At 39.8% G+C, this 22,720-nt stretch overlaps 1 protein-coding gene across 10 annotated transcripts in view; it reads right to left on the bottom strand.

Annotated features, from left to right (window-relative positions):
* Positions 1–10,576: 10,576 nt before the first annotated feature.
* Positions 10,577–22,720, bottom strand: part of LOC127157330 (neuronal cell adhesion molecule-like) — a 93,115-nt gene continuing 80,971 nt past the window's right edge. For 5 of the 10 annotated variants that reach the window (XM_051100560.1, XM_051100561.1, XM_051100563.1 and 2 more), the window contains 7 exons: positions 22,240–22,362; positions 21,718–21,894; positions 20,323–20,445; positions 18,418–18,588; positions 17,669–17,800; positions 16,482–16,560; positions 10,577–12,744 (listed from right to left, as the gene is read on the bottom strand). In XM_051100560.1, the coding sequence (XP_050956517.1) occupies positions 12,519–12,744; positions 16,482–16,560; positions 17,669–17,800; positions 18,418–18,588; positions 20,323–20,445; positions 21,718–21,894; positions 22,240–22,362 (1,031 nt within the window). In that variant the 3' untranslated portion in view covers positions 10,577–12,518. The remainder of the gene's footprint in view (positions 12,745–16,481; positions 16,561–17,668; positions 17,801–18,417; positions 18,589–20,322; positions 20,446–21,717; positions 21,895–22,239; positions 22,363–22,720) is intronic. The other 5 variants (XM_051100565.1, XM_051100567.1, XM_051100566.1 and 2 more) reach the window with 1 other exon arrangement.

Here is a 22,720-nt window from a genome sequence, read left to right as displayed (position 1 = left end):
ATCTTCAACTGTGTTTTTGCCGTTGTTTTCATAAATCGTCTGTAGAAATCACAAGCATGTGTTTGTGTGTCGGGATCTTCAGCGCCTCGTTCTGCTGTGGGACCCGCGTCGTCCCGCTCACGGCCCCCCGATCCAGCGGGAGCGTTAATCCGTCTGATGGGGGCGGGAGTGAAATGGAGAGAGGGCATTAGTGTCAGATCAATATAACACACCATCAGCAGGAGACACGGAGACCCCCGTCACCACACCGATCATACATAAACATAAATCACCATCTTCATCAGTGGAGTGAAGAATCAACCCTAAAACCTGATCAGTCAACTCAAATCATATAAAAGCACATGATGCTGCTTAAAGTGACAGTTCACCCGAAATATGATCATTCTGTCATCATTTACAATCCCTCGTGTCATTCCAAACCTGTGTGAGTTTAAACACAAAAGAAAAGGTTTTAAAGAATGTTACTAATCAAACAGTTGATGAATTGTAAAAATACAGTGGAAGTCAATGGCTACCATCAACTGTATTCTTTAAAAACACCTTTCTTCTGTGGTCAAAAGAGAGAAGAAAGTCATACAGGTTTGGAATGACATAAGAGTAAATGATGACAGAGTGATCACTATGTTTTACTCTACTGTATGTTTTACATGCACTATGTTTACTTTTATTTCAATATTAGAATATAATCTAGAAGAATAGATGATGTTCATAAATATTCATGTTTGGTAAATATTCATTCATCAATATTCCAGAGGTTCTTCATCACTTCATCATCCACCAAACGCTGACTGATCTAAGAGCGAATCTTTGTGATTATCTGAATAAATTATTATGATTCTCTAACGAATCCTCATGACTCACTGAATAAATCCTCATGCGACACACATGCTTTTATACATATGAGCTTCTCTTCTTTCTTCTCTCCACCATGAGCAGGTTAAATGTCTAAAGATGGAGACCTGACTCACACACACTCATGAATCCCTGGAGGGGGCGGGGTAACCGAGCCGCGTGGGGGTGGGGTAACCATTTGGGAGGAGGGGGCTTGAGGTCAGTCGTCATGGCAACAATCAACGCCGCGATAATGTGATTCTCAATCTATTCATGACTGAATGGACTTCAAACAGAGCAATAAAAGCAGCGAGCGTCCGAGCGACGTGATTGGACAACGCCAAAGCCGAGCGGTCACTTCTGATTTGATGTTGCTAAGACACAGAGACCAGAGAGAGAGAGAGAGAGAGAGAGAGAGAGAGAGAGAGAGAGAGAGAGAGAAAGAGAGAGATTTAAACACAGGCTCCTTCAGGGGGTCGTGAAGGAAAATGAGTGTGTAGGGAGAGTGGGACACATCCCAACACTTTTTGGCTTTCTCTGTTTGTGTAAATTCACAAACTAGGTTAAGAGTATTTATTTATTCCACATTCAATTTCACAAACCTTTAGTGCAAATACGTGGTCTAGTTTGATAAAAACAGGGTATACTTTTTTCTACAATTACCCTGAAAGAATGGAAGTGAAATGTGACAACATGCCCCATATGGACACACTGTAACACATGAGAGGCACATTGACATGACCAAACACAGCTATATGACAGAGGTAAAGACAATGTGAACAAATACATGACATTCAGAAAAACACAGAGCTGAACACACAACACTCCATCACACACACACACACACACACACACACGTTAATATCTAAATGGGGACATTACATAGACTTCCATTGTTTTTATATACAGATAGTTATAGATTTTAAAAGCTAATCCTAACCCTACCCTCACAGAAAACTTTGTGCAGTTTTACAATTAAAAAACAAAACAAACAAACAAAAAAACTTATAACAGTGTGTAGACATGATATGAGAGATTCATTAATTATAACAGAACTGTGAGATTGGATGAACTGAAGTGACAACTTTTTAGTGATTATAAATAAAGCACCTTGCATGCATTCTAGTCTATACATAACCCACACATCATTTGTTTCCTGCTAGCTACATTTCACATACATAAAAATTTGTCTCTAAACATGTCTTTTATCATGTTCTGTTAATCCTAAAGCAGTGAAAAAACTGCACCTCTATAATCAAAAACATGGTTAATATAGTTAAACCATGGTAACCACAAATTAACACTAACCATAGTTTAACCATGGCATTTGTAGTAAAACTGTGGTTATACAAAAAAAGTTATTTACTATTATAATAATGATATTCTTAAGGGATTTATATTTGAGTTCTTTCTCTTTCCAGTGTTTTGTTTTTGGTTTGATATTTTGTACTGTTTAATAAAACAAAAACAAATCAGCAAAAGATTTGCCATACAAGCTCCGAACTCCTGATCTGAATCAAACGATTCGCGAACCCGCGCAGAACTCTCTTAATCAAATGATTCGCGATCCGAGCTCAGAAGCCCGGATTAAAGCAAATAATTCGCGATTCGCAAATCCGCACCGAACTCCCGATCTGAATCAAATGATTCGCAAATCCGCACCAAACTCCCGATCTTAAACAAATGATTCGCGAATCCGCGCCGAACTCCCGATCTGAATCAAATGATTCGCGCGTGCCGAACTCCCGAAATGATTCGCGAATCCGCACCGAACTCCCGATCTGAATCAAATGATTCGCAAATCCGCACCAAACTCCCGATCTTAAACAAATGATTCGCGAATCCGCGCCGAACTCCCGATCTGAATCAAATGATTCGCGCGTGCCGAACTCCCGAAATGATTCGCGAATCAGCGCCGAACTCCCGATCTGAATCAAATGATTCGCGCGTGCCGAACTCCCGAAATGATTCTCGAATCCTCGCCGAACTCCCGATCTGAAACAAATGATTCGCAAATCCGCTCCGATCGAACTCCCGATCTTAAACAAATGATTCGGGAATCCGCACCGAACTCCCGATCTGAATCAAATGATTCGCAAATCCGCTCCGATCGAACTCCCGATCTTAAACAAATGATTCGGGAATCCGCGCCGAACTCCAGATCTGAATCAAATGATTCGCAAATCCGCTCTGAACTCCCGATCTGAAACAAATGATTCGCGAATCCGCGCCGAACTCCCGATCTGAATCAAATAATTCGCGCGTGCCGAACTCCCGAAATGATTCTCGAATCCGCACCGAACTCCCGATCTGAATCAAATGATTCGCGAATCGAACTACCGATCTGAATCAAATGATTCGCGAAACCGAGTCGAAATCCCGATCTGAATCAAATGATTCGCGACACAAGCTCCGAAGCCCCAATCTAAAGCAAATGATTCGCGAACCTGCACGAACTCCCGATCTTAAACAGACGATTCGTGATACACTCTCGATGTGAATCAACAGATTGGCGAACCCGCACCGAACTCCCGATCTGAATTTAAGCGAATTCGAAAATAAATTTTTATGATTTGGTTCAGTAGAGTTCGTCACGAGTTTGAATCAATCAGAGCGGTTCCAGCGTAAATGACTCAATTGATTCGGTTCAGCTGTTTCTCCGCTATTCGCTCATTCAGTCATGTTTACACGACTCTGTCAGTACTACTAATGGCTTAGCTCGCTAGTTTTACGACCTTAACTGAAATAAGCGAGAAAGTATGTTGTTTACAAATAGAATATTAATATTTCCATTCCAAAGAAAACATCCAACACAAATCTACTCCATGAGGTGAGGTAACTGGTTTACTGCTAATGTAATAGCACTAATATGACGAGCTGCAGCTCAAAATACATGTTAGATGGAAACATTGTGCATTATGATGGAGTTTGAGGCTTGAGCTGCAGTTCAATAGGAATCAGTTGAAAGCATCCAGTCATCTCACACCAGTGAAGTCAATCTTACATTTATCAGTATGTAATATATTCGTATGTGATTGTATTAGTCTAAACAGAGTAATAGTCGATGTAAAAAGAACAGAGGAACACAAAACAGCAGAACAACATAAAGTTAAAGAAGGTAAACCTCATCATTCATCTGAACTGTGCTGGTATGTTTAAAACACTTCAGCTCTTTTATGTTCTTAAAACGACACTGTATTTCTTCGTACACATACTGAACCAAACTCATTTTCTCTGTACGAATAAGTGTGTACCATTACACCTCTAGAAAACATTTAAAACATCAAAACTACACTTACCTGAATAACAGTGTGTCTGGGCAAAGGCTGTTGTTTGTATTCATCATCTTCTTTTTAACGGCCGTTGTAAAGAGTGAGCGAGCGGGAAATAACGGACATATTTTCAAATTTTCACTAATCCGCCAACGGGAATAGGGAAGACACAAAAACAACCAATAGCATTGCTGAATGGGCTGAGATGTGGACTGCAAAAAATCTGCCACACACGACAATAACAGATTATGTGTGTTCTTCCAAGTAAAAGCCAAATGTTAACCATAAATTAACATATTGTGCCACAGCCAAGCCACATATGGCTCTCAGTTGTGCGCTGTCATTTGGGTCATATACCTCAGTACAAATAGTCCAAAAGACAAGTCCTTCCAATTCTAAAGCCATGGCAAAATATAGATGGTGAAAATTGGTCACACAGGACAAACGTGACAGCTATCAGCCACATTTGGCCCAAAGGTTCTTGCTCTCAGGGTCTCCACACATGTATTTGATATTCTTGAATGTGCACATTTTTCTAGCGGATTTACTTTAACATCTCAGGTTTCAGATGCGGCCAAAATTACAACAACAGTGCTTACAAACACATATATACTGAAATTCATAAGTTATTGCTAGGGACAGTTTAGTTGGTAGGGACATGTCATAGCGTCTCTACTAAACTCTTACTTCTTAAGATGTTATGAAGCAGCAGTGGACTCCATTGACTAATGCAGAATAAAGTCAGTCTGAATGACATTAATGACAGGATTGTGTAATGTTTTGGCTGAAGTGTCGCTTTAATGAAGCACATTCGCTGACCTCTGATGACAAGCGCGAATGAGTTTGATCTAATTAGCAGATCAAAAGCTCCTCTAGAGAATTTAATAAGGAGATATCGCTGGTGTGTGTCAGTCTCCGACACTAGATGGCGACAGAAACCTGGAGAACTTCAACAAACAGATTATTAAACACCAGTCAACCAGTACTAGTACTAGTATTACGGATTAACCAGGGGTTAAGGACCACTAGGGGTCCTCAAGATGATGTAAAATGATTAAAAAAAAAACAACACACACTTTGGATGAGAATGAGGATTTACATTGTCCTGGAAAATATGAGGAAGCCTCTCTTCAAAAGTCACAGAAATTCATCAAATTCTTAAAACAAAATGAGCATTTTTAATCAACATACATTTTAAAATTTATGCCAGGGTCTAATATATTTTACTCACAATATTTTTACTCATTCTTAGGTAAATCAAGAGTACAGTTAGAGTAATTAGTTAAAAAACAAAAAACCTTCAGCTCATTAAACTTGTGGAGTCTGAATTATTTTCATTAGTTTAGTGACACGATTGATTCCTCACATCGTACATGAGCATCTGATCGGTGTTTGTCTACAGGCATCATCATCATCATCATCATCATCATCAGAACATCTACAGCTGCTTCAGTTTCATTTCATCTGATGATTGTATGAGAATCCTGCAGAAAATCTGAAATCTGAAACCAGATAAAATCACTTGTTCAAATAACAGACGGCAGAATGTGTGCCAGCGCTGTGAGGACACACACACACACACACACACGCACACACTCGACAGATGGTTCTCTCTCTTTCCACACTGGAAATTTGACAATGACTAAAATAAACATGCTCTGAGCTTCTGCACACACTGTTACTCACTGCACGCTTGTGATTTTCTCTTTCAGCTTCTCTGGAATCCTTTGTGCTTCTCCCAAAATCTCAAAATAACCCAGAGCAACACACACACACACACACACGCACACATATACTGTGAGTTCATACTGTGCACTGCACTCTCTCTTACAAATGATGTGAAACAGAAAGCTGTATACAGTATACCCAGCGAAGAAAAATATGCTCCAAGAACATTCTCATTAACTTTCTTTAATGAAAACGTTATTTCACACTGTAAAACGTTTTTACTAGTTTCAACCTCAAATCTTAAGGCACATTTAAGTTGATTTAACTTGTGAGCAGTGTTGGGGGTGATGCATTACAAGTAACACGAGTTATCTAATAATATTACTTTTTTCAAGTAACCAGTAAAGTAACACATTACTTTTGAATTTCTAAGAAAATATGTGTTACTTTTTTCCTGATTTATTGATTGACAAGTCTCATGTCTGGAAACTGGGAGTAAACATGATGTTACTGTATTCTAGACTAAATGTGAACATGCATAATTCATCTCACTCACAAAAAACAGATTCAGCGTTCATCAAAATGAATAAAAACAGTGAAATTCAACTCAGAATATGACACAACCCTACAATAATTAAATGTTAAATAAAACAAATATCCTTTATGTATTTAATCCCATTCTATTAACCAGTGTCTTTGCTGCTGATCTTCCAAAGATGCAATTCAACCATACTAATAAGCAAAAATTAAAACAAATTAAAAGGGCTTTTACATTAGAATTGTTTTATATTAAAAACAAAGAATCAAGCCCCACCCAGAATTAAAAAGTAATGTAAGGCATTACTTTCCATAAAAACTAACTAATTAACGTAATTAATTACTTTTTGTTACATGTCTCCTTGTGTTTCTGTTTATTGGACTGTTTTGGTTTCTCCCATTGTCTTCCCCCGTCGATCTGTCTGCTTTGGTTTAACCCTTGTTAACGTCATCCCATTCACCTGTCTTGGTAATCAGCACACCCTTTATAAGCCTGTTTGTATCCTGAGTTCTCTGTCGGTCTTTAATGTTGTTTATTAAGGTTACTACGTGTGTGGATCTTCCTGCTTGTTTCTGCTTGTGCTACCTGAGGATTATATTAAACCTTTTGCTTGTTATCTCGTCTCTCGTCTCGTTCCATCCAGCACGCAGCATCTACGTAACAGAAAGACCGACCTACAACAGTTTAACCGGCGTTATTCCCCTGCGTTTATTTTTTTTTCTTGTTTCTCAGTGTTTTTCTTTTTGATTTTCTATTATGGACCCTACTGTTCTCCTCATCATCCTGAAGCAGGGGAAACGCTCTCTTGAGGACCACACCCGTGATTACATCTTCCTGGCAGAACACTCCCACTTCCCGGATAGCAGCCTTTGCACTTTCTACCGTGCAGGACTGAACACCACCACGAAGGGGCTGCTATCCGGAGAGGGTCCTCAAGAGAGCCTGCCGGACTACATCGAGTGGGTGCTGGCGTCCTGTGGATCGTCATGGACTATTGACTTCGTCAAGGAGGACGTCAGCCCCACTCCAGACCCAGAACCCAGCCAACCCTCACCCCGACATGCGGAGCATGAGCCCGAGCCCACCGCGGATGACGAGCCAGAGCCACGAGCGACAGAGCAAAGGATCGCCACAGAGCCAGAGCCCAACACGTCCGACCAGGTGCGAGAGCCGGCTACAACTACCGCAACGGTGGAGTGCTGCGTGGAGCAAGAGAGGGCTATGGAGAGCCCTGCCCACTGCACCACCGCTGGGGGTGAGCTTGAACTGAACTCTGGGGACTTGATTGACTTCTTTACTGAAGTTCTGGAAACTAACTCTGGAGATTTAATAGACTTTTCTACAGAAATACCTACCTGTCATGATCTACCTGTCGGTATGGAATTCCCACCCCCCCCCCCTCTTCTGTCTGTCTGGTCACCGCTGTCCCCTGACAGCCCCTCTGCTCACCCTCAGCCCACTACCTGTGCAGTGGGCTCACCGCGGGTCTGCCAGCTTCCATCGGCGTCAGGGCTGGAGGATCCCTCAGCTCCGCCTCCAGCCTCAGAGTCCAGAACTCCGCCTCGGCCCTCCGACCCTGCGGCTCCACCACGGCTCTCAGCGCCCTCGTCTCCACCGTCGCCCGTCGGCCCACCAGCTCCACCGGGCTCCCTCGTCCCTCCGGCTCCGCCTTGGTTGGTCGTTGTCCCGCCATCGCCTCGGGACTCCACTCCTCCGGCTTTGCCTCGTCGCTCCATCCCACCGGCTCTGTTGGGCTCCTCCCTCCCTCCGGCACAGCCTCCATCCTCTGTCGCTCCGGCTCCGCCGCGGACCTCCGGATCTCCGCCTACGCCTTGGTCGCCAGAGCCTAGGGCTCCGCCTTGGCCCTCCGGATCCTCGGTGTCGCCCTGGATCTTCGGCTCTCCGTCTCCGCCTCGGGCTCCTCCGCCAGCTGCTCCGCCTCTGTCGGTCGGCCCCCTGGAGTCGTCAGCCCTTCCTCCACCATGGCTCCTCCCTCCATCGGCTCCACCGTGGGTCATCATGGCTGCGGTCTGGGTCTCCCTCTGCTTCTCCTGCTTCGGGTCCCTCCTGTTTCCTCCCTGGCTCCTCCCACCTTCGTCGCCCCCATGGACTCTAAGGACTCTGTTTTTTGTTTTCCGTCCTCCGCCGAAGCCTCCCCCCACATGGACTCTGTTTTGCTGCTGTTTTTTCGCCCCTCTTGTTTATTTTGTTTTTTGTTTCCTACGGCGCGAGGTCGCGCCTATTCGGAGGGGGGAGTAATGTTACATGTCTCCTTGTGTTTCTGTTTATTGGACTGTTTTGGTTTCTCCCATTGTCTTCCCCCGTCGATCTGTCTGCTTTGGTTTAACCCTTGTTAACGTCATCCCATTCACCTGTCTTGGTAATCAGCACACCCTTTATAAGCCTGTTTGTATCCTGAGTTCTCTGTCGGTCTTTAATGTTGTTTATTAAGGTTACTACGTGTGTGGATCTTCCTGCTTGTTTCTGCTTGTGCTACCTGAGGATTATATTAAACCTTTTGCTTGTTATCTCGTCTCTCGTCTCGTTCCATCCAGCACGCAGCATCTACGTAACACTTTTTCAGGACGTAACGCAAAATTGTAATGCATTACTTTTAAAAGTAACTTTCCTCAACACTGCTTGTGAGTTGAAATCACTTGTACTTTTAAGTTGATTTAACCTAAAGTTATAAGACAGCTGTTAAAAAAGTTTTTAAGTTGAAACTGGTGAAAACTATTTTACAGTTCAGAGTGTTCTCAGAACATTCAAACTTTAAAATGTTAAAACCGTTTTTTTTTTTGTTGTTGTTTTTGTTTGTTTTGTTTTTGTAGTTATGTAAACAATAGATAAAACATTCAGGGAATTCCAGCTTACAAAAAATATGTTCTAAGAATGTTCTGCTAATGGAATGTTCCATTTTTTAAATGTTTCAAAAACATTAGGGGAATGTTACTTTTGAATACTTCTAAAATGTTACATTTACATCAGTATGAAATGTTTCAAAAAACATTCGTATAAATAACGTTTTTGTGTTAATGTTTTGAGAACTTTATTACAGACTAAAGAACTTTGAACAAATGTTCTATTATTACTGTACATTTGTTCAGAATCTTAAGAAAACCTTTCCCCTGAGTTGATGGCATCAGGTTTCATGTTGATGTCATCAAATTAAGCTATTCTGCATTTTAAATAAAAATTTCCGTACAAACGTCACTCTGATCAAAACTTTGGTTCATTCGTCACACTGAAAATGGAAGGTCAAGTGCAGTGCATTATGGGATACAGGATCTCATACACTCAGATATTGATCAGCACATCAGAAACGACAAACAGAAGAGAGATGTATAATGCAATACATTTATTCATTCAATATTATTATGAATATTATATTTAGATGCTGAAATATCATCCAGTGAAACTTGAATAAAATGAGACGCGAGGTTAGTAAATCTCTAACACTTCTGAGATTAAAGTACAAAATCCCTTTACAAAGACTGAGAGCATGAAGAGCCGCGGTACAGTAGAGTCTGAATGAAAAGAGATAAATACTGCTGCTGGGAATAAAACACTGACACACACACACACACACACACACGACCTGCACTTCAGTTCTCAAGCCACACAAACTCTCGCTTTATTTACAGTAACAAAATATCTTTACAAAACAACATTTAACATTTCAAATTCAAACTTGATGCAAGTTATGAAAAAAGCATAAAAATCTCTTTCACACACACACACACACACACACACACAATGTTCATTCTGACGAGCAGATCTACAAAAACTGAACGAGGCAAAATGTAAATAGAGTGAATTACATGTAAAATCCCAAAGTCAAAAAATAAATTATATTTTACACATCAAGAAAATGAATCATATTTTTAGAAACATATAACATAGTTAATTATCATAATGTCATAATGCAAAAAAGAATGAATGATCCTCAAAACAGGCTCAATTTTCTTTTTGTGAAATATAATTTCAAATACCTTTTGATTTTGGGATGAAATATGAGCCGGCGAGGGATTCACTCAATAGAAATGTCCTCTAGTCTCATTTCTACATGTGAATATTTAAAAGCGCTCGATTGGCCTGACGACGATCCTCCATTAGCGTACAAACTCACGTTTGACATTTGCAGTCAAGCAGATGAAGCATCATCATCATCGGGTTCCTCTCAGCATCGCAGGTTTGGGTTGCTATGGGAACTGCACGGGTTCACATGCGGGTCACGATGAGGGCGGCGGGGCGATGCGGCTCATGCTGCGCTCTGGAAGCACCTGACATCGACTACAGTGTTGAAGCACTTAAAGAGTCTGTGACTGTCATTAGCAAACTGTTAAACACTTCAGCAGCGCCCTGAAATACAGTGAGAGCGTCTGCATCTCTCAGAATCAGAGTAGAATTATGTCATCATGCATGGATACATCAGCTGCGTTCATAGTGTAATACTAGCATACTGCGTCATCACATGATCAACACTGAACGTAGTGTGCTGCTGCCGTCACATCGGGAATAGTTCACCCAGAAATGCACATGTAGTCATACACAGGTCATCCAAGGTGTAAATGAGTTTGTTTCCTCATCAGATTTGGAGAAATGTGTCATTCCATCACATGCTCACCAATGGATGTGAATGGGTGCCATCAGAATGAGAGTCCAAACAGCTGATAAAAACATCAACTAATCCACACCACTCCAGTACATCAGTCAACATCTTGAAAAGACAAAAGCTGAAACAAATCCATCATTAAGACATTTTTAACTCAAATACATTGAGTCCATAATAACACTTCCGCCTGTTAAACAGTCATATTAAAATCAAGCCACATATTTGTTTAGAGCCATTCTGGACTGTTTTGGCTTGTGCAGATTTCTCTCCTGATTCAGACCAGACCACTTTATCACTGTTAACGGATTGGAGTGATGTGGATTACTGTGATGTTTTTATCAGCTGTTTGGACTCTCATTCTGACGGCACCCATTCACATCCATTGGTGAAAAAGCGGTCTGGTCTGAATCAGAAGAGAAATCTGCACAGATCAAGCACTGTTTTCAAGCCAAAATGGTTTTGAAACAAATATGTGACTGGATTTTGAAGTGAGAGACAACAGGAGATGGACTCCACTGGATTATGAACTTGCATTTTAGTTAAAAATGTCTTAATGATGGATTTGTTTCAGCTTTTGTCTTCTCAAGATGTTAACTGATGGACTGGAGTGGTGTGGATTATTATAATGTTTTTATCAGCTGTTTGGACTCTCGTTCTGACGGCACCCATTCACATCCATTGGTGAAAAAGTGGTCTGGTCTGAATCAGGTGAGAAATCTGCAAAGATCAAGCACCATTTACAAGCCAAAACAGCTCTGAAAAACAATTAGGAGGCTGGATTTGAACTCACATTTTAGTTAAAAATGTCTTAATAATTGATTTGTTTCAGCTTTTGTCTTCTCAAGATGTGAACTGATGGACTGGAGTGGTGTGTATTACTTGTGGATTATTGTGATGTTTTTATCAGCTGTTTGGACTCTCGTTCTGACGGCACCCATTCACATCCATTGGTGAAAAAGCGGTCTGGTCTGAATCAGGAGAGAAATCTGCACAGATCAAGCACTGCTTTCAAGCCAAAACAGCTCTAAAACAAATATGTGGCTGGATTTTGATGTGAGAGACAACAGAAAATGGATTTTTCCACTGGAATATGGACTTTGATTTTAGTTTAAAACGTCTTAATGGTGGATTTGTTTCAGCTTTTGTCTTCTCAAGATGTGAACTGATGGACTGGAGTGGTGTGGATTACTTGTGGATTATTATAATGTTTTTATCAGCTGTTTGGACTCTCGTTCTGACGGCACCCATTCACATCCATTGGTGAGACAGTGATGCAATGACACATTTCTACAAATCTGATGAACAAACAAACTCGTCCTAATCTTGGACGGCCTGAACACATTTTCATTTTGAGGGAAGTATTCCTTAAGTTATAGACTCCGTCTTGAGTGATCAAACCATAAATGAAAATGTTTAAATTTTTGCCTGATATCTAGATGATTGCATAATAGTACATACTGCTGTAGTATGATAGTGTGCTATTGTGAACACAGCCCTGTTAAACGTCCTTTGACATCCGTCCGTCCAGTCCGCTTCAGTCGCGTCCGTCTCGAGCGTCGGGCTCGTTTAGTCTCTAGTAAACCGAAGCGTCGTCCTACACGAATGAGTTCATGGCATTGACCGGAGACGGCGGCTCGGAGCTGTCGTGCGCGGCGTCTCTATCCGACCTCCCGCTATACTGTCCGATAAACGAGCCGTCCTCGTTGAACTGCGTGTCTCCGGAGTCTCCGTAGTCGACTAAACTGTCGTCGCTGCCGTCGCGCTTAACGGTTCCGCTGGACGGCGTTCGGCTCCCTTTGAGCGGTTTATGGTCCTCGTCACTAGGAGAAAAACCACATGCGGGTGAATGGTGATGCAAATCGAACTCAAAAGATGGACACACATGCAGGATCAGCGTCACATGTACAATCGCATACATGTGACAGGATGAGAGACAAAACCTGCCAGAACTTCAAAACAAGAATTAAAGCATCACGTGAGACTTTCAGAGGAATAAAGATGGATGAAGCGCAATCGATATCTCAACATCTGAAGCGTGAAGATGAAAAACAGATTCATCAAGCTGTGATTCAAACATTAGTCTGAATATGAACATCGTGACATTACAAAGCCTGATTCATGAAACACCAGCTGAAATCGGATTCATTCGACAGACTTCCTGAAGAGATTCTGCTGGTGTTTCATGAACGAAACACATCAGTCGCGATTAAAACACAAACGGATTGGGAAAAACTTCAAATCATACATGAATCATGAATGGATGTAGCCACACTTCCCATGAAACTCCTGCCGTGTTACGAAAGAACAGAGAAGCTCATACTATATGACGCCTTCATAGGTTTTTCTGTTTTTGGTTTTATTGATCTTTATTATTATTATTAAATATGGATTTTTGTTGTTCTGTATTTGTTGATACAATTTCAGAAGTCATTTAGCACAAATGAACACAAAATAAAAATAATAGTTTAAAATATTTTTACATTTTATAAAAGTTAACAGGACCACAAAACCAGTCTTAAGTATGACGGGTGTATTTGTAGCAAACGGCAAAATACATTGTATGGGTCAAAATGACCAATTTTTCTTTTATGCCAAAAATCATTAGGATATTAAGTAAAGATCATGTTCAATGAAGATATTTTCCTACCGTAAATATATCAAAACTTAGTTTTTAATTAGTAATATGCATTGCTATGAACTTCGTTTGGACAACTTTAAAAGTGATGTTCTCAATATTTACATTTTTTTGCACCGTCAGATTCTAGATTTTTTTAAATAGTTGTATCTCAGCCAAATGTTGTCCAATCATAACAAACCACACATTAATAGAAAGCTTATTTATTCATGATGTATAAATCTCCATTTCCAAAAACTCACTTCCTCCCCGGCACCTCTGACCTGTGGCCTTCCACAAGGCTCTATTTTAGCTCCATCTTTGTTCTCTCTCTACATGTTACCTCTGGGCTCTATTTTTCGGAAACATGGTGTATCTTTTCATTTCTATGCAGATGATACTTCCCATCAAAAGAAACAACGCTACTGCTATCACTAATCTTTTGCAGTGTCTAGAGGAGGTTAAATCATGGCTAGCTCAAAACTTTCTCTTCCTAAATGAAGACAAGACTGAGGTAATTGTTTTTGGTCCTAATGAGAACTCTCAGAGTTTTAGCCCTGACCTGGACAGTTTATCTGTCTTTAGTTCATCGCAGGTGCGTAACCTTGGTGTCCTCATTGACCAGCACTTAAAATTTGATAAACATATCGCCGTCGTTATTGGATCCAGCTTCTATCAGCTTCGACTACTTGCTAAAGTGAAACACTTTCTCACCCCCAAAACTTCAGAAATGGCTGTTCATGCATTCGTTAAGTCTCGTCTAGATTACTGCAACTCCTTATATTGCGGTATTTCCAAATCTCAAATTGCTCGCCTACAGCTTGTACAAAATGCTGCAGCAAGATTTCTTTGTAAATGTCGTAAACATGAACACATCACTCCGATTCTGAAAGATCTACACTGGCTGCCAGTTTCTCAGAGAATTCATTTTAAAATCCTTCTTTTTGTCTATAAATCTCTACATAACCTAGCACCAGTGTACCTCTGTGAACTTCTTCACCTTTACTCTCCTTCTAGAACACTAAGATCTTGTGACCAGGCTCTATTAGTAGTCCCACATGTGAGGCTCAAGCGTAGAGGGGCACGGGCATTTGCGGTAGCAGGGCCTCAACTTTGGAATCTCTTGCCTTTAGAGATTAGAATGGCACCTTCTCTGTCTTCTTTTAAGTCCTTGCTCAAAACTTATTTTTTCTCTTTAGTTTATTAATTCTGTTATTCAGTTGTGTTAACGGGTTGTTTTATTTTTGTGTGTATTGTTTTTGGGGTATGTTTTACGATTATGCTTTTCTGTGAAGCACTTTGGTCAGCCTGAAGGCTGTTGTAAATGTGCTATATAAATAAATTGAACTTGAACTTGAACTTCCAAAAACTGTCCCTTATGACTGGTTTTGTGGTCCAGGGTCACACATTTTTTTAAATAAAATAATATATATATACATTTAAAGTCCAAAAAATATTGTATAACCCCAGTAAATAAAAGCTAAAAGCATTTAATCGGAATATTAGTTTTTGATACATTTACTCTAGCATTCGGCTCTGTTAGGGGCCATTCACTCAGAACACATCTTTGCATCAAGTGCAGCACAGAACTCGAGGGTCTCTTGATGTGCTTTTGAGTCCTGATGCAATAATGGAAATAAAAACAGTTTGTCATGCCAACTCAGAACTGTAAACAAAAGTTTGCAACGCTTGCCCCGCCTCTGGCAATTTCTGATTGGTCCACTGTGGAAAAGTAGACCATTGGAATAAAAACACGTGTTCTGTGTGAACAGCCCTTTACTCTGTCTGTGATTCGTTCTCTGGTCTGGCGATCGACGCGTTAACGGTTCACGTGAAGTGTGATCCTGGAATGGTTGTGTTTTTCTCCTCGCGCATGCAGATTCCCGCTTACCTTCCCACATCAGACCGGCACTTACAGACAACGGGAGGAACGAACGCCAGCGACTCTGCTGCACGAGCGTCACAGCAGACGTGAATCAGAGCTACTAAACATTGCATACTAAGACAGTAATGTGGAACTGATGAGTCTGTGTTCATTCAGAGCAGCTGAATCGACTTTGATTCATGAATGTCTGTTTTACCATTGCACGTGAGTTGGTTTCATTTGTTATCATTCATGAATTGAACAATCCTGTAATCCACACTCATATTCTGCATTTACATTTGGCAAATGGTGACTCACACTACGATCAAGGTAAAGATTTGATCACTGTTGGGGGCAAATGCAGTTTACGATTGCAATTTAGATTACTTGTTTTTCAAGTAACTACTAAAGTAACGCATTACTTTTTAATTTACAAGACAATCTGAAAATATCTGAGCTAAAAATGTAACATTTCAGGTGGATTACATATGTAAATATTTTTCCAGTAATAACATAAAATAAAATAAAATTCCAGTAATGGCTTCCTGTTTGTGTCAGGTGAAGAGCAGCTGTCAGATTCACATCGAGGACAGATCAACATCTGCAATAATGTCCAAAATCAGCATATAAAAAGGAAATCATTTAATGAAGCGGGGAATATAAAAGAATATTGCTAAACAGGAGTAAAGTGCGTTCATTCGTCTCTCTCCCGCACGCGTGCAGAATAACGCAGGAAGAGACTTTAAATGGCAAACCGGCAGCTTCGGTTCAGATCCGACGTCATTATACAAAACGAACATCTGCAGGATTATTCTGGATCAAGGAAGAAAATGAGCAGAACTATACTCTGATACAGAAAATACGCTGCCGGATCATTGAGTTCACTGATGTTTTGATCGAGAATCCGTATCAGACCACCAACAGCAGATCAGACCGGATCAGATCCATCGGAGGAGAAGATGAAGGTGACGTCGTGGAGAGGTTCTCATCTGTTCTCCTTCTCGGATCGGTGGGTTTGGTGCGGTGGGGTCAGTCTCCTGAGGGGTCAGAGGTCAAGGGTCAGGTCAGTGCTCTCTCACCTGTACTCTCCAAACGTGATATCATCCTCTTTCATGGGCTGGATCTCCGGGTCTCCGTGAGCATCTTCCTTCTCTTTAACTGAGACAAACATAAAAGTCACACAATGGCATTTATCATCTAAACAATACAAACACATTGAGCATTAAACAGTATTTTTTGTCTTGTTTCAAATGACTTAAGAAGTCTTATTTTCTGAGCAATTTTTACTAAGGGGTTTGTTCATATATTATTCACACTTATTTATACAATATTTTATTTATAAAAACATAGCGAAAATGTCTATATTGAATAGTCAAGAGTTTGTTTCTACACCTTAGCAGCACTTACAAAGACCAAAACTTAGAGTATTATTCCTCTCTATATTCTGAAGGTTTTTACTTAAGGGTTTGTTCATATATCATTCACACTGATTTATTTAACATTTTATTTCTAAAAACATGGTGAAAATGCCTATATGTAAAGATTTGAAGTTTGTTTCTCCACCTAAGCGGCACTAGCATACACCACAACTTAGAGTTTTATTCCTCTCTGTATTCTAAAGGTTTTTACAGAAGAGTTTGTTCATCTTTTATTTACACTTATTTATATAAGAGTTTATTCTTAAAACATGATGAAAATGCATTTGTTTTTATGATTTATGGATTGATATAAAGAAAAGTTCAAAATCCCCTCTGTAAAAACCTTTAACTCTAGTATGTCAAACAATTCAAACAAGAATTTTTAACCTGACTTTATTAAATGTTTATATTTTGTGGAAAAGTTTACAAATTAGTGCATATTTAATTGAACATTTCGGAAAACATAACTCATCAATGAGTTGGGCAAATATGGTGATATGATACCTAGTAGCTATTTTTTTTTGTAGTTCTTATTTTAAAATGAACTCACTTTATTTTGATCAATTTCTCTGACAACAACACTTTATATCTTCTTAATATGCTTCTTGATATAATGTTTAGATATGTACTAATGACTTAAGAAGAATAAGCAGTGCTAACAATGTTTTCTTTTCATTGTTTGTAGTAAATTATTATTTTTTTAAAAAGAAAAAAACAAATTACAAAAATGAAAAGCACAACAAAACTACTAAAACTTAAATTAAAGTGAAAATTAAAATAAAGAGAAACTATAACGTCAAATTCAAAATAATAATAAACACTATCAATGATAATAAAGTCATAGTCACCTGGATATTTGCCACCTTTGTTCCTCTTGATGAAGCAAATGATAAGCAGGATGAGGATGAGCAGAGCGATGGCTGACATCAGACCGATGAACCAACCCTGAGTGGCGATGTCCACCTGTGGACTCACCATCGCTGAGAAACAAGAGGAGGAGGAAGAGCATGAGACACGTGCAGATCTTCAACTTTAAACAGCTTGATTCCAACGGGGTACAGAAGATCAGACGCCGTGAACACAGCCATGAGACACAAACGCTCAAACAAGGTAAGGGAAACTTGACCAGCACTGCAGAAATAATGTTCTTTAACAGTATTTCTGTTTTGTTTCCCAGTACAAATATCTGAACATTCTTAAATCAAGATACATTTACTTAAGACATAATGCAGAAACTCTGAGAAATTTATCACAATGGAGTTTATGCTGAAGGAGAGAAAAAAAATTCAGAATTCTTCAGAAAACAAGATTTAATATCCTACGTTTGCATCTCAAGTAAATGTAAGAATGTTCATACTGGAAAACAACTCAAAAATACTAAGTAAGAAAATCACGTTTGCAGGTTGTATTGATTATGGGATACAATCATGCTGTTCGATCAATGAACAATAACACTTGACCCACATCATGAGCACAGACGGACTCGTGCAGGACATACAGACGTGCTTCATGCGTTTTAACATCTCAACACAACGGCCGTCATGCATCGCAGCCGTCAAATATCCCACAAGGCCTTGAGGCTGAGATGAAGCCTCACCTGGGACCTTAACCAACAGCACTTCAGAGAGATGGACCGCTCGGTCGTCGTGACCCCGGGCCACCACACGCACCCTGTAGGCCAAACCTTTCTTCAAACCCTTAAGAACGTGGAACTGAGAGCCGTTGACCATCTCTGTGTGCCAGTCTTCATCTGCCAGACTCTCATCACCTGAGGGTTTCCAGCACAACAGGAACCACTTCAGCATCCTCACATTCAAACACGGGCAAGTTAGCTCTCTACACCTGCTGTCAATCTGGAGTTAATTCTGACTACCCATCTACTACAGCTCTGCAATTAATCTACAAAACAACTGAACTGTTATGACCCTTTGGTGAACTACACTGCAAAAACTCATGTACTTCCTCAGTTTTTTGTCTTGTTTCCCAGTTTAAAAAATACATACACAATAACATCAGTTACGGTCTGAAGGTTAAAATGTTTTCAAAATGAAGTGTTTGTTTATACTTAAAACAAGAAAAAATATCTGTAACTGAGGTCAGAAAAATAAACCTAATACAATGGGAAAACAGGATTTTCTCTCCCGAGTTGCATATTTTTCTTGTTTTTTTTTGGTGAGACACTACAGCAAAACCCTTATTCTTTTCATGCCCTGGTCAATTTGAGTCTGTTTTGCTTCCATATCATGGCTTTTTTTCAGACTAGTGGAATGAAACGTCCAAATGCGCATTTAAGTGTTTATGTTATATTGCACTGTATTTATTTGCATCTGTGGATTTCAAATATATCAAAGTTAGTTTCTCCACTTCAGTAACACTTGTATAAACCAAGACTTAGAGTTTTATTACTCTCTATATTCTAAAGGTTTTTACTGAACGGTTTGTTCATATCTCATTCACACTTATTTATAGAATATTTTGTTCCTAAAAACATCGCAATAATGTCTATATTTAATGGTCAAGAGTTTGTTTCTACACCTCAGCAGCACTTACAAACTCCAAAACTTAGAGTTTCATTCCTCTCTATATTCTGAAGATTTTTACTGAAGGATTTGTTCATATTTCATTCACACCATTTTTTACAACAGGTTATTTATATATATATAAAAAAAGCTTGATGAAAATACATATATTTAGAACGTAATGAGTTTGTTTCTTGACTTCAGCAGCAACTAAATATACCAAAACTTAGAGTTTTATACCTCTCTATATTCTGAAGGTTTTTACTGAAGGATTTGTTCATATGTCATTCACAGTGACTTATGTAACATTTTCTTTCTAAAAACATGCTGAAATGCCTATATTTAAAGGTTGTGAGTTTGTTTCTTGACTTCAGCAGCACTAACATGCATGAAAACTTAGAGTTTTATTCCTCTCTATATTCTGAAGGTTTTTACTGAAGGGTTTGTTCATATTTCATTTACACTGATTTATGTGAGAGTTTATTCTTAAAACATGGTGAAAATGTATTTGTTTTTATGATTTATGGAGTGATACAAAGAGAAATTAAAAATCCCCTCTGTAAAAACAGATGTCAACAAAATCAAACAAGAATTTTTAAACCTGGCTTTATCCAATGTTCATATTTTGTGGAAAGGTTTGCAAATTAATGCATATTAAATATAACATTTCAGAAAACTTTTTTACCCTGTTCACCTGTAGTTTCTTACATTAAGTATAAACTCACTTCATTTTGATCAATTTCTCTGAATGTTTAGATATATGTATTGGAAAACAAGACAAAAGTACTAAATAGGAACACAATTTTTTGCAGTGTACCCTGCTGAACAGACGGGTCACCACCTGCACACCAGCATGGAGGTTGATCTGTTCAGCGGGGTAGATGACTGTGTATTAGTTACTACAGGAGCTCTACTCATGGGAATGTATATGCTCAGCGTTTCATCATCATCATCCTCACGACACACGCATGCAGGATTCTTACTGTTGTCTATAACATATTCAACATAAAGGTGTTTCTCGGGGCCCCAGTATTCCCAACTGATCAGCGCTCCGTCCTCGCTCACGGATGAGCTGACGTTCCCAAACGCAGGAGCGACCGGCGGCGCTGAGAGAAAGAGAGAGACATCATCAGCCCATCACAGTGACCCCTGACCTCCAGATCAGTGAGTGTCATGACATGAGCGGCTCTGTTTACAAGGGGTCCAAACACATGTGAGTAGTGTAATAACATGTGGCGTTAGCGTGCAGAGGCGGGGCTAGTGACAATGCCACTACATTAGGGAGAAGAAGGGCATTTATAAAAAATCATGGAAACCCTAATATTGCCTGCTTTGATGATGCAGAGTTCAAAAATATTTATTACAACTTTCCATTACTTAGTTTTTTTTCCCCCACAAAATAAGAACGAAAATCTTTTAAATTTTGTGCATCAGCTTTAATGCACTTAACAAAACAACAAAAGCAGGTAAATGCCAAAATTTTGACAAAAAGAAGTATTGAAAATTATTAATTATTATTTAACTTACAATATGCAATGGAGTGGAAAAGTATGTTCAAATACATTTTATGTCAAAGAACATTTTTTATTTTACAAAATGTATAATTTGCTGTCTTTGTTTTGATACACTAAAACACTTGATTCATGTTTGCAAGTACATGCTAAAATATTCTACAAATTGATCAAACCGTTGTAACCTGGCTCAGATTCAGACAGGAAAGTGTCTGTGGTGTTTTTCTGCTGACTGAGGAAGAATGCAAGACTTCTTCACCACACATATGGTTGTTGAAAGCAAAAATGCTACAAAATGCATCAAATTTAGAGGGAAAGTGTAATGTGAACGAGCAAAACAGACACTTTTTTCAGAATCAGCACCTTAAAATTAGTCAGAAACAAGTATTGGATTTTATTTTGGTGGAAAACAGCAGGGAGACAGGTTCACAAACGTGTCTCATTGCAAATCTAGTAAAAAGCTGTAATCCTCTGTTCTGGCAATGTGAAAAAGCATTACTAGTGTACGTTACATTCCCAAATGCATGTTAAACACAGCATGTGCAGAGATTGAGTTCGCTGAATTTACTGAGAACCAAGACTCTGAAAACCCTGGATTCTGAGCTGCTCGTGTGTAAACGAACACCGTGCCTCAATTCACTCTAAAACACAGCTGACACACTATATATTTTCACTCATTGCAGGTATGATGAGTGGTTGCGTTCACACAACCCAGAATCTACATATGAACACAGACAGTATGTATGATAAGACTGTGCTGTCTTACACAGATACACAAACATGAGACGAGTAGAAGTAGAAAAGTAAACAGAGAACAGATAAAATTGACATACGGAAACAGCTGTGCACCCTATCTAGCGTACGTACCTCTGTCAATGACGGTGACGGCCTCCTCGGTGAGCGCGGGTCCGGCTCCTCTCTGCGTTCTGGCACTGATATAAAACTTGTAGCGCGTGCTGTGAGGGAGGTCGTGCAGTGTGAAGCTGCTCTGATTGGACGGCAGATCCAGCTCCTCCAGCAGACCCAAATCATTTTTGCTGTCGACTGGTGGCGGGACAGGAGCGGAAAGGGGCGGGGTCACGTTATTTTACCCAATCACAAACTACGCTTACAGACGCTCGTTTGTTCTGTTTGCTGCTTCAAACTGACTCAAGCAACACGAACAAGGACGAACATTTAAAGAAACACGTACAACACATGCAAACTGTACCACATTTAATAATATTTAAAGAGGAATATGTTCAGCTTTTTAATTTCTAAACAACCTAAGAAAGTCAAAATTAATGCAACTCAAAAATGAATGAAACTCTTGAAGGAGGTAATTGTTGTGATGTGGCATGAGCTTTTGGAAACACCATCAGATCAACATTAGAGTGCGTTTTCTCTCACCGGTCTGATATTTGATGGTGTATCCGGTCAGACGGCCGTTCCTCTCGTGAGGTGGACCCCACTGCAGCGTCAGAGAGTCCAGATCGGAGAAAGAAACCCGGAAGGAGGACGGCGCGCCAGGAACTGGAACGCAAATGATCATTATTTAATACTTTAAGTTGTCAAACTTCAGACAAACTTTAAGTTGTCTTGAGAAAGCCGGACCAGAAAGTTTTAATGGTTTTCAGTTTGAAATAGTTTGAATTTTAAGTTTGAATGCAGTCTGTCAGATAGAGAGACAGAGAGATAATTAACATGTTGTTAGTATAAAAAAACGTCCATTTCCCGCTCACATTTGAGCGCTGTTGAGACGATTTTTAAACAGCGCATTGTGCTTATCGGTGAGCGCTCAGTGAGGAGTGTGAAGCGCTTATCATTGTAGCCAATCACAGTCATGTCTGTTGAGCATGTGAACACTACGGCCAATCAGCGATGTTTAAAA

This window comes from Labeo rohita, unplaced genomic scaffold, assembly GCF_022985175.1.
Source record: "Labeo rohita strain BAU-BD-2019 unplaced genomic scaffold, IGBB_LRoh.1.0 scaffold_104, whole genome shotgun sequence".
In the NCBI taxonomy this organism is placed as follows: domain Eukaryota; kingdom Metazoa; phylum Chordata; class Actinopteri; order Cypriniformes; family Cyprinidae; genus Labeo; species Labeo rohita.
This window is presented reverse-complemented; position numbering and strand designations above follow the sequence as displayed.